Source organism: Nerophis lumbriciformis, linkage group LG10 (assembly GCF_033978685.3).
Source record: "Nerophis lumbriciformis linkage group LG10, RoL_Nlum_v2.1, whole genome shotgun sequence".
NCBI classification, from domain to species: domain Eukaryota; kingdom Metazoa; phylum Chordata; class Actinopteri; order Syngnathiformes; family Syngnathidae; genus Nerophis; species Nerophis lumbriciformis.
In genome coordinates, this window is record NC_084557.2 from 10612501 (window position 1) to 10624966 (window position 12466).

Below are 12466 nucleotides of genomic sequence, written 5' to 3' on the forward strand. Positions count from 1 at the left end.
TCGCCTTGCATAGTAGAGTTTTAACTTGCACTTACAGATGTAGCGACAAACTGTAGTTACTGACAGTGGTTTTCTAAAGTGTTCCTGAGCCCATGTGGTGATATCCTTTACACACTGATGTCACTTTTTGATGCAGTACCGCCTGAGGGATCGAAGGTCACGGGCATTGCCGCTTACGTGCCGTTATTTTTCCAGATTGTCTGAACCTTTTGATGATATTACGGACCGAAGATCGGCGTTTCTGGGTGTTGTTGATAAATGGCTGTCGCTTTGCATAGTAGAGTTTTAACTTGCACTTACAGATGTAGCGACAAACTGTAGTTACTGACAGTGGTTTTCTAAAGTGTTCCTGAGCCCATGTGGTGATATCCTTTACACACTGATGTCGCTTTTTGATGCAGTACCGCCTGAGGGATCGAAGTCTGTACCTTGTCTGTATGCACATGTGTCATATGAGCAAGTTTTAATGTTGTAAATGTGATGTTTTATGTATTGTTTACTGTTTTTAATGTAACCTTGCTGCTGCCCTCTTGGCCAGGTCTCCCTTGGAAAAGAGATCTTTGATCTCAATGGGATTTTACCTGGTTAAATAAAGGCTAAATAATAAATAAATAAATGGAAGCTGCTTCTATACCCAACCATGGCACCCACCTGTTCCCAATTAGCCTGTCCACCTGTGGGATGTTCCAAATAAGTGTTTGATGAGCACTCCTCAACTTTCTCAGTCTTTTTTGCCACTTGTGCCAGCTTTTTTGAAACATGTTGCAGGCATCTAATTCCAAATGAGCTAATATTTGCCAAAAATAACAGAGTTTACCAGTTCGAACGTTAAATATATTGTCTTTGCAGTCTATTCAATTGAATATAAGTTGACAAGGATTTGCAAATCATTGTATTCTGTTTTTATTTACCATTTACACAACGTGCCAACTTCACTGGTTCTGGGTTTTGTACTATTTGCATGTTAGATCTCGTTTTAAGCTGGAAACAACGATATCCTCTTTTGTTTACCACACATTTCGCATCATTTTGACATCTTTCTCTCCTCAGCACAAGCCCTGGCTTCAGTCAAAACCTACACATGAAGGAGTGGAGCCATGACCATCTTGTCTCCGAGGTCCTCACCTGACTTGTGTGATCACTGTGACATTTGAAGTATCCTTAACGCGGACGCTTCCCTCTCTTTTAGTTCTTTGTTTTTACCTTCATTTTAAATTATTTAACAGGTTCATCTTGTATCCTTCCGTTATTTTAACATTCATATTTAACCATTTCTCGCTCTGTAAGATGAGCATACGAGACGTATCTACTTCTTTCTTAAGGAGGGACGACCCCCACTTTGGCACTGCAGATACAAAAAAAACGCGTCAATTTCTCCTGTTTCTTGGTTGTAATTATTTCAAATGAATGTTCCGGCTTGAGTCGCTCTCCACTTTCTGTTTGTTCAATCGCCGGGAGAGATATTTAAGTTGAGAGATAAAAAAAAAAAAAAATCTAAGTTTGACTCTATTTTATGACATTTTTGAAGGCGTAGAACTAGCAGAGGATATTAGCACATGTAAAAAGCAATAACTAACTAAAGAGTTGGTGGATCCGGGTTGCATTTTAGTGTGTGTACAAAGTGTAATTAAGATGCTTACTATGTATATAACGTTCTTGCTTCAGCAGGATGGGAGCATGTTTTCCAAAATGTGGTTGCATACTAATTTTAATTTACAAATGTTATAATCCCATCGGTTTTCTATCATAGTAAATAAATGTTTCTGTTCTTTTACAAGTGGCTCTTTTTGTGTTCACATCTCAACAAAGTCATTTTCTATAGTTTACTTTTCGGAGTCAACATATGGGGACAGTTCAATAAAAATAAGATAGACAACACTTTACCATGAATCGATTAACGTGGACCCCGACTTAATAGTTGAAAAACTTCCATCCATCCATCTTCTTCCGCTTATCCGAGGTCGGGTCGCGGGGGCAGCAGCCTAAGCAGGGAAGCCCAGACTTCCCTCTCCCCAGCCACTTCGTCCAGCTCCTCCCGGGGGATCCCGAGGCGTTCCCAGGCCAGCCGGGAGACATAGTCTTCCCAACGTGTCCTGGGTCTTCCTCGTGGCCTCCTACCGGTCGGACGTGCCCTAAACACCTCCCTAGGGAGGCGCTCGGGTGGCATCCTGACCAGATGCCCGAACCACCTCATCTGGCTCCTCTCGATGTGGAGGAGCAGTGGCTTTGCTTTGAGCTCCCCCCGGATGACAGAGCTTCTCACCCTATCTCTAAGGGAGAGCCCCGCCACCCGGCGGAGGAAACTCATTTCGGCCGCTTTTACCCGTGATCTTGTCCTTTCGGTCATAACCCAAAGCTCATGACCATAGGTGAGGATGGGAACGTAGATCGACCGGTAAATTGAGAGCTTTGCCTTCCGGCTCAGCTCCTTCTTCACCACAACGGATCGATACAGCGTCCGCATTACTGAAGACGCCGCACCGATCCGCCTGTCGATCTCACGATCCACTCTTCCCTCACTCGTGAACAAGACTCCGAGGTACTTGAACTCCTCCACTTGGGGCAAGATCTCCTCCCCAACCCGGAGATGGCACTCCACCCTTTTCCGGGCGAGAACCATGGACTCGGACTTGGAGGTGCTGATTCTCATCCCAGTCGCTTCACACTCGGCTGCGAACCGATCCAGTGAGAGCTGAAGATCCTGGCCAGATGAAGCCATCAGGACCACATCATCTGCAAAAAGCAGAGACCTAATCCTGCAGCCACCAAACCGAATCCCCTCAACGCCTTGATTGCGCCTAGAAATTCTGTCCATAAAAGTTATGAACAGAATCGGTGACAAAGGGCAGCCTTGGCGGAGTCCAACCCTCCACCTTGAAAAACTTATTCGGGTCATTTAGTGGTCAATTGTACGGAATATGTACTGTACTGTGCAATCTACTAATAAAAGTTTCAATCAATTAATCAAACTTACAGTGCCAACAATGCTAACGTAATGAAATGGTTCCTTCTGCTGGTTATTTGGCTCTTTTTTTTCTTCTTTTTGCAGTATCTGCTCATCCATCAGTTTTTTTAATGTTCTGATGAAACCAATTCTTAACAAAAAAAAAACCAACAATGCTAAAGTAATGAAATGGCTCCCTCTGCTGGTTATTTGGCTGTTTCTTTTCTTCTTTTTGCAGTATCTGCTCATCCATCTGTTTTTTTAATGTTCTGATGAAACCAATTCTTAACAAAAAAAACCCCAACAATGCTAAGGTAATGAAATGGCTCCCTCTGCTGGTTATTTGGCTGTTTTTTTTCCTCTTCTTTTTGCAGTATCTGCTCATCCATCTGTTTTTTTTAATGTTCTGATGAAACCAATTCTTAAAAAAAAAAAAAACAATGCTAAAGTAATGAAATGGCTCCCTCTGCTGGTTATTTGGCTGTTTTTTTTTTCTTCTTTTTGCAGTATCTGCTCATCCATCTGTTTTTTGAATGTTCTGATGAAACCAATTCTTAACAAAAAAAAACCCCCAACAATGCTAAAGTAATGAAATGGCTCCCTCTGCTGGTTATTTGGCTCTTTTTTTTCTTCTTTTTGCAGTATCTGCTCATCCAACTGTTTTTTTTAATGTTCTGATGAAACCAATTCATAACAAAAAAAAACAACAATGCTAAAGTAATGAAATGGCTCCCTCTGCTGGTTATTTGGCTGTTTTCTTTTCTTTTTTTGCAGTATTTGCTCATCCATCTGTTTTTTTAATGTTCTGATGAAACCAATACTTAACAAAAAACCCTGTTAATTAGTTTATAGCTCTGCTTGCTTACATTACAATATAAAATAAGTTACACAACACTTACAGTGCCAACAATGCTAAAGTAATGAAATGGCTCCCTCTGCTGGTTATTTGACTGTTTTTTTCTTCTTCTTTTTGCAGTATCTGCTCATTCATCTGTTTTATTAATGTTCTGATGAGACCAATACTTAAAAAAAAAAAAAAAACCCTGCTTGCTTACATTTTTCTAAGACATTGTTTACATTTTAATTTTGAAAACAATGCCTGGAACTTTTCTTAGTTTTGATATTTTAGAAGCATTGATGTATTGTGAAACATAAGTGTTGATATTGTGTCCTTCGATACCTTGATATGTGTCACTTTAAGAAGAAAAAACTATTATCTGTATGACTGAAGCGCCAAACTATTCATTTTGCTCGCAGTTGACAGCTCGTACCGAAAGCATATATAAGTGGCGTGAGCCGTTTGACCTTGTTATATGTCGTCATCGATGTAAGTTTGAATTAAGAACAGGGAAAAGGTCTAGTGTGGGATAATTGTAATCTAAAATTACCAATTAAAGGTATTTTCACATTATATTTCATCTACCAAAAAGCAAGACATAATATACCGTATTTTCCGGACCATAGGGCGCACCAGACTATAAGGCGCATTAAAGGAGTCATATTATTATGATTTTTTTTCTAAATGTAAAAGACTTCCTTGTGGTCTACATAACATGTAATGGTGGTTCTTTGGTCAAAATGTTGCATAGATGATGTTTTACAGATCATCTTCAAGTCGCTTTCTGACAGTCGCTTCAGGATGCACCGTTTTGTGGGCGGTCTTATTTACGTGGCTCACCTTCGACAGCGTCTTCTCCCCGTCATCTTTGTTGTAGCGGTGTAGCGTGCAAGGACGGGAGTGGAAGAAGTGTCAAAAGATGGAGCTAACTGTTTTAATGACGTTCAGACTTTACTTCAATCAATAATCTTCTCATCCGTGGCTCACTAGTGCAACAACAACGCCCGAAATGTGTCCCGTGAAAAACCGTGCGACCGGAACTCTCTAATAACTAAAGTTCCTTGGGTGAATTATGTAAACTCACTACACCGGTATGTTTTAGCGCTTTCATGGCAAGTTTACTGACAGATATAAGTAAGAACTTTACAGTACTTTATATTAGAAATGGCAACAGAGGAGGATGAATTAAAGAGAAAAAGAAGAAGCTTATTAACTACACACCATAATAATACTGGTATGTTGAAGCACAGTACAATCCATCAAGCGGTGCGGCTTCATAGCTTACCAAAGTCGTACTAAAACATTTTGATGGATTTTTGAGCGCCGTGTGGGATGTTCTATATTTTCAATGGAACATATAAAATATTGCTGTTTACTTGAGTCATATTGCAGTCTACACGTATCTTTATCCATTTAATTTTCCTGAGGGAACTCTCCTGAAGAAAGTACTGTCTATCTATGTCTAATGTGTGACTGCCATCTACTGGTCACACTTATCATTTCACCATGTACCAAATAAAATGGCTTCGAGGTCGGTAAGCAAAACCAGAATTATTCCGTACATTTGGCGCACCGGGTTATAAGGCGCACTGTCGAGTTTTGACGAAAGAAAAGGATTTTAAGTGTGCCTTATAGTCCGAAAAACACGGTATATATTTTCACTAACTATTTTATTTACAGGTCCAATTTAGTGACCTTTTTTAAACCAGAAGAGTGGTGCCATTATGACACAGCAATACAGTATCAATGCAGTCAGTAAGTGTGCCACACACTCACTGACTCTTAGGCATCATTTATACCCATCAGTAGTGTAGTCTACCAAAGAGATCACAAATGCTTACACATTCGTTTCACAATAACTAGATACATTACTAAGATGCAGTGGACTAAGCAATTATTTTATTTGATCCTTTATACAAGTATTTGTAATGCATCCTCCATGTCCAACACAGAGGACAGTGTATATAAATACGTACCGAATTTTAACAAAACTCACAAGTACCAATTAAAGGTATTTTCCCAGTGACGTGCGGTGAGGTTGATGGCTGGTGAGGCACTGACTTCATCACAGTCAGATTTACAAACATATGAACCCTAAAGAGTATCTTATTCACCATTTGATTGGCAGCAGTTAACGGGTTATGTTTAAAAGTTCATACCAGCATTCTTCCCTGCTTGGCACTCAGCATCAAGGCTTGGAATTGGGGGTTATTAAATCACCAAAAATGATTCCCGGGCGCGGCGCCGCTGCTGCCCACTGCTCCCCTCACCTCCCAGGGGGTGAACCAGGGGATGGGTCAAATGCAGAGGACAAATTTCATTACACCTAGTGTGTGTGTGACAATCATTGGTACTTTAACTTAACTTTAACTTTACACATACAAACTGCAGCACACAAAAAAGCACAATTATTAAAAAAAAACGTTATTATGGTCTTACCTTTACTTATAAATTAAGTCCATGCGCCGCAACTAAAGCCCTCACTTAAACTTTCCACGTGCAAGATTGAATCTATTTAAAAAAGTGTAACCGAGGGTTTATAAATGTCGCCTATACTGTATGAAACTACAAAATAACAAACACGGAGGCTCCAGTTTACACGAGGACCACTTTATTTACCTTCTTTCAAAAACCTCCGCAAGGTGACATCACTTCCGCTCTTAGCGCCTTCAAAATAAGAGCTCAAGGCATATACTGTATAACAGCGCATAACAGGAACTTAACATCACAAAGAGGAAAGCCCATAAAAATAGGTTACAAAAGTTATTTAATAAGAAGCCAAAAAGTGCAAAAACAATAATGTTCGTGTTGGAGGAGTTGTGAATTAGGTACACCTGCAGTCTGCAGGTGTATCTAATGTTGTGTCCCTGCAGTCATTCACAACTCCTCCAACACCAACATTATTGTTTTTGCACTTTTTGGCTTCTTATGAAATAATTTTTTTAAATAGATTCAATCTTGCACGTGGAAAGTTTAAGTGTGGGCTTTAGTTGATATAACAATTCTACGCCTCACCTGCCTCTAGTGACTGCACGTCACTGTATTTTCCTATTATATTTAATCTACCAAGATGCAAGACATAATATATATATATATATTTTCACTATCTATTTATTTTATTTACAGGTCCACTTTTTTAAACCAGAAGATGGTGTCATTATGAAACAGCGATACAGTATCAATGCAGTGTCAATGCAGTCAGTAAGTGTGCCACACACTCACTGACTCTTAGGCATCATTTATACCATCAGTAGTGTAGTCTACCAAAGAGATCACAAATGCTTACACATTCAGTTCACAGTAACTAGATCACAGTTGTCAAACTCAAGGCCCGGGGGCCAGATCTGGGCCGCCACATCATTGTATGTGGCCTGGGAAAGCCTGGGAAAAGTGTGTTAATAAAATACTTTTTTTTTTTTTTTTTTACTAAATGCAAATAATGATTTAGATTTTGAAAGAAAAAATGCATCTTTTAAACATTATCTAATCATGCCAATATTATATTGTGTATTACAAAATAGGTTAGTAAAGATAAAAATAAACAGTTTAATATTTGCTTGTCACCTTTTATGTATGATGTATCCATTAGTTTGTCTAATCCAGGGGTCGGCAACCCAAAATGTTGAAGGAGCCATATTGGACCAAAAATACAAAAGCAAATCTGTCTGGAGCCGCAAAAAATTAAAAGCCATATTACATATAGTGTGTCATGAGATATAAACTGAATTAAGAGGACTTAAAGGAAACTAAATTACCTCAAATATAGCTACAAATGAGGCATAATGATGCAATATGTATAGAGATGTCCGATAATATCGGCCTGCCGATATTATCAGCCGATAAATGCTTTAAAATGTAATATCGAAAATTATCGGTATCGTTTTTTTTAATCGTTTGGTTTTTTTTATTTAGTTTTTATTAAATCAACATAAAAAACATAATATACACTTAGAATTAGAGCCCCAACCCAAAAAAACTCCCTCCCCCATTTACACTCATTCACACAAAAGGGTTTTTTCTTTCTGTTATTAATATTGTGGTTCCTACATTATATATCAATATATATCAATACAGTCTGCAAGGGATACAGTCTGTAAGCACACATGATTGTGCGTGCTGCTGGTCCACTAATAGTACTAACCTTTAATAGTTAATTTTACTAATTTTCATTCATTACTAGTTTCTATGTAATTGTTTTTATATTGTTTTACTTTCTTTTTTATTCAAGAAAATATTTTAAATTTATTTATTTAGTTTTATTTTATTTTTATTTATTTTTTAAATTACCTTATCTTCACCATACCTGGTTGTCCAAATTAGTCATAATAATGTGTTAATTCCACGACTGTATATATCGGTATCGGTTGATATCGGTATCGGTAATTAAAGAGTTGGACAATATCGGAATATCGGCAAAAAGCCATTATCGGACATCCCTAAATATGTACATATAGCTAGCCTAAATAGCATGTTAGCATCGATTAGCTTGCAGACAGGCAGTGACCAAATATGTCTGATTAGCACTCCACACAAGTCAATAACATCAACAAAAATCACCTTTGTGCATTCATGCACAACCTTAAAAGTTTGGTGGACAAAATGAGACAGAAAAAGAAGTGGCATAAAACACGTCCTAGAAAGTCGTAGAAAATGATGCATGTAAACAAACTACGGTGAGTTCAAGGACCGCCAAAATTAGTAGGACAAAACGGCGCTCGCCAAATACTCGAATCAGTGAAGCATGTTTAGTATAAACAGTGTGCTTTATAACAATTAGGGAGGTTTGTGTCATGTTTGTCCTCCTACAGAAACCGTATTAAAACAAAAAATATATTTTTTCCCCTCATCTTTTTCCATTTTTCATACATTTTTGAAAAAGCTCCAGAGAGCCACTAGGGCGGCACTCAAGAGCCGCGGGTTGCCGACCCCTGCTCTAATCTAATCAAGTGCATAGGAAATAATGTACCGTAGTAATATGGGGTGATTATTGGTACACATTTATATCAATGCTGTCAAATGTTTTTTTATGATTAATCACAGGTTATTGCCCACATGCATAATTTTAATTAATGTAAAAAAAAGTGGCCCTCTGAAGGCAGCCATTACTGCGATGTGGCCCTCAATGAAAACAAGTTTGACACCCCTGAACTAGATACACGACTTAGTCCACTGCATCTTGATGTGTTTATTGCAGCAATTATTTTGATGTTATCCTTAATACAAGTACTTGTAATGAGTCCTCAATGTCCAACACAGAGGACAGGGTAAATAAATACACTATATTGCCAAAAGTATTTGGCCACCCATCCAAATGATGAGAATCAGGTGTCCTAATCACTTGGCCCGGGTGTATAAAATCAAGCACTTAGGCATGGAGACTGTTTCTACAAACATTTGTGAAAGAATGGGCCGCTCTCAGTGATTTCCAGCGTAGAATTGTCATAGGATGCCACCTGTGCAACAAATCCAGTTGTAAAATGTCCTCGCTCCTAAATATTCAAAAGTCAACTGTTGGCTTTATTATGAGAAAATGGAAGAGTTTGGGAACAACAGCAACTCAGCCACAAAGTGGTAGGCCATGTAAACTGACAGAGAGGGGTTAGTGGAGGAATTATAGTGTGGGGTTGTTTTTCAGGAGTTCCAGTGAAAAGAACTTTGAATGCTCCAGGATACCAAAACATTTTGGACAATTCCATGCTCCCAACCTCGTGGGAACAGTTTGGAGCGGGCCCCTTCCTCGTCCAACATGACTGTGCACCAGTGCACATAGCAAGGTCCATAAAGACATGGATGACAGAGTCTGGTGTGGATGAACTTGACTGGCCTGCACAGAGTCCTGACCTGAACCCGATAGAACACCTTTGGGATGAATTAGAACGGAGATTGAGAGCCAGGCCTTCTCGACCAACATCAGCGTGTGACCTAATGCGCTCTTTTGGAAGAATGGTGGAAAATTCCTATAAACACACTCCGCAACCTTGTGGACAGCCATCCCAGAAGAGTTGAAGTTTTAATAGCTGCAACGACATATTGAACCCTATGGGTTAGGAATGGGATGGCACTTCAAGTTCCTACGTGAGTCAAGGCAGGTGGCCAAATACTTTTGGCAATATAGTGTATGTACTGTATTTGACCAAAACTCACCTCAAACTATTACGCACTTTGTTGAAAAAAAACAAAATGTTTCCATTTAAAAACATGAGGCCGCCCTGAGATCGGTAGGTTGTGAGTTCAAACCCCAGCCGAGTCATACCAAAGACTATAAAAAATGGGACCCATTACCTCCCTGCTTGGCACTCAGGATCAAGGCTTGGAATTGGGGGTTGAATCACCAAAAATGATTCCCGAGCGCGGCTACTGCTGCTGCTCACTGCTCCCCTCACCTCCCAGGGGATGGGTCAAATGCAGAGGGTAATTTCACCACACCTAGTGTGTGTGTGACTATCAGTGGTACTTTAACTTTAACATTTAAAAACACCTGACTGCATACTTGCCAACCTTGAGACCTCCGATTTCGGGGGGTGGAGGTGGGGGCGTGGTTGTGAGCGGGGCGTGGTTAAGAGGGGAGGTGTATATTGACAGCTAGAATTCACCAAGTCAAGTATTACATATATATATATATATATATATATATATATATATATATATATATATATGTATGTATATGTATATATATATATATATATATATATATGTATATATATATATATATATATATATATATGTATGAAATATATATATATATATATATGTATATATGTATGAAATATATATATATATATATATATATATATATATATATATATATATATATATACATCCTGAAAATATGCAAACAAAACTGTTTAGATAATTGATACTTCAAACTTGCATAAATAGATCTTAAGGATATAACATAACTTGGCTTCTGAGAGCTTCAAAATGTAATGAATAAAATGCTAAAGTTGTTGATAAACAAGCAATTATTTTAATAATTAAATATGGTCATTTTAAATGAATTATTATGATCATTTAAAATTAATTATTTCATATATGTTTATTTTAATGTATAATTCTATGGCTGGATGTAATAAGGAGTCAGAAAAAATACAAATAAAAACACAATTAAGTTTGATGTTTTTAGCAAAATATAGTAAAAATGTATTTAGCTTTTTTTGTAATTAATACATGTATTTATTTTTAGGTAAGATAAACATAATAATACAATGTATCTCTAGTCTGGATGATTTAGTTCTTGTCACCCTGTTGTCCTGTCATAAAAAAAAAAAAGGGCTGTCCTCACTCAGGTCCGCATGGACCGGCTGAAAATCGGGAGATTTTCGGGAGAATATTTGTCCCGGGAGGTTTTTGGGAGAGGCGCTGAATTTCGGGAATCTCCCGGAAAATTCGGGAGGGTTGGCAAGTATGCCTGACTGTATCACTAATAACTTACTCCTCTGAATCTTGATATTGCATAAGCTATTATTTTATATGAAAGCAGGAGCTCCAGAGGTAATATTATTAACATTAATGCTTTGTGGTCTGTAAAGGAGTTTATTTAACCAACAGTGCAGTAAAATGGTGAAGAATAAGAGTAAATACATGGTGTCAATGTAGCCGCCTCTGACCAATCACAGGACGCCCTGAGTGACGCCCCGCCTTTTTCCTGTCCACTGTCTGACTGCGTGACTGTCAGTCAAAGTGTGGCACCATGGCCGCCACGGAGGTATGCGCGTCGGTGCGTGTCGAGGGTGGCGCTCCGGTCGACAACGACACCGCCGTCGACGGCCAAAGTGAGGCGGAAACCGGGAAAGCTGACAGCCGTCCAGAGCCGAAAACTGTCGAGCCGAAGGCGGAGGCCGGCGAGGCACCGGAGCAGGCCGCCAGCGAGGCGCCTACCGACGTGGAGGTGTCAGCCCCCGGCCAGGGTACCCGAGTGCCTGCCGAGGTGCCGTCACAACCGCATCAGAACAGCGACCTTGGTCATGGTGACACCGCGAAAGAAAGCAAAGAAGACCCCGGGGAGGAGAGCGGGTGTTTGGGTTTGGACTGCGACAAAAGCAAAGCGAGTTGCGAAGACGACAAAGTGAAGAGCGGGGATGGAGAGCTGGCCGACAAGAGGAGACCCAGCCTGGAGGTCTCATCCTCGGATGGAGAACCGCTGAGCCGCATGGACTCCGAAGACAGGTAGGGAGTGTGACCACCGACACATGGTCTAAATATACTCTAATATACAATAATACTTTGTATTTACAGTACTGTCAATGGAATGCTGTAGTTGTAATGAAGGATAGTGTTGGAGAATTTCTGTGTAAAACAGGGGTGTCAAACGTACGGCCCGAGGGCCGGATCAGGCCCGCGAACAGGTTTTATCCGGCCCGCGGGATGAGTTTGCTAAGTATAAAAAATAACCTGAAATTTTGGAATGAAAGAAACTGCTGTTCTAAATGTGTCCAGCAGGGTTGTACGGTATACCGGTATTAGTATAGTACAGGGGTCAGCAACCCAAAATATTTAAAGAGCCATATTGGACCAAAAATACAAAAACAGATTTGTCTGGAGCCGCAAAACATTAAAAGCCATATTTCATACAGACAGTGTGTCATGAGATATAAATTGAATTAAGAGGACTTCAAGGAAACTAAATGAGCTCAAATATAGCTACAAATGAGGCATAATGATGCAATATGTACATATAGCTAGCC

The 12466-nt window shown here is 39.4% G+C and overlaps 2 protein-coding genes across 9 annotated transcripts in view; both read left to right on the top strand.

Annotated features, from left to right (window-relative positions):
- Nucleotides 1–1777, top strand: part of LOC133612660 (pleckstrin homology domain-containing family A member 5-like) — a 237311-nt gene extending 235534 nt beyond the window's left edge. For all 5 annotated transcript variants that reach the window (XM_061970286.1, XM_061970282.2, XM_061970281.2 and 2 more), the window contains one exon: nt 1051–1777. In XM_061970286.1, coding sequence (XP_061826270.1) covers nt 1051–1129 — 79 coding nt within the window. In that variant the 3' untranslated portion in view covers nt 1130–1777. The remainder of the gene's footprint in view (nt 1–1050) is intronic.
- A 9633-nt stretch (nt 1778–11410) lies between these two features.
- Nucleotides 11411–12466, top strand: part of LOC133612659 (zinc finger protein aebp2-like) — a 57076-nt gene continuing 56020 nt past the window's right edge. For 2 of the 4 annotated variants that reach the window (XR_009816136.2, XM_061970279.2), the window contains exon 1: nt 11414–11948. Coding sequence is in view for 3 of the 4 variants with exons in the window: in XM_061970279.2 (XP_061826263.1) it covers nt 11473–11948 (476 nt within the window). In the remaining variant the exon portion in view is untranslated. Of the gene's footprint in view, nt 11949–12466 lie in introns of all 4 variants that reach the window. The other 2 variants (XM_061970278.2, XM_061970280.2) reach the window with 2 other exon arrangements.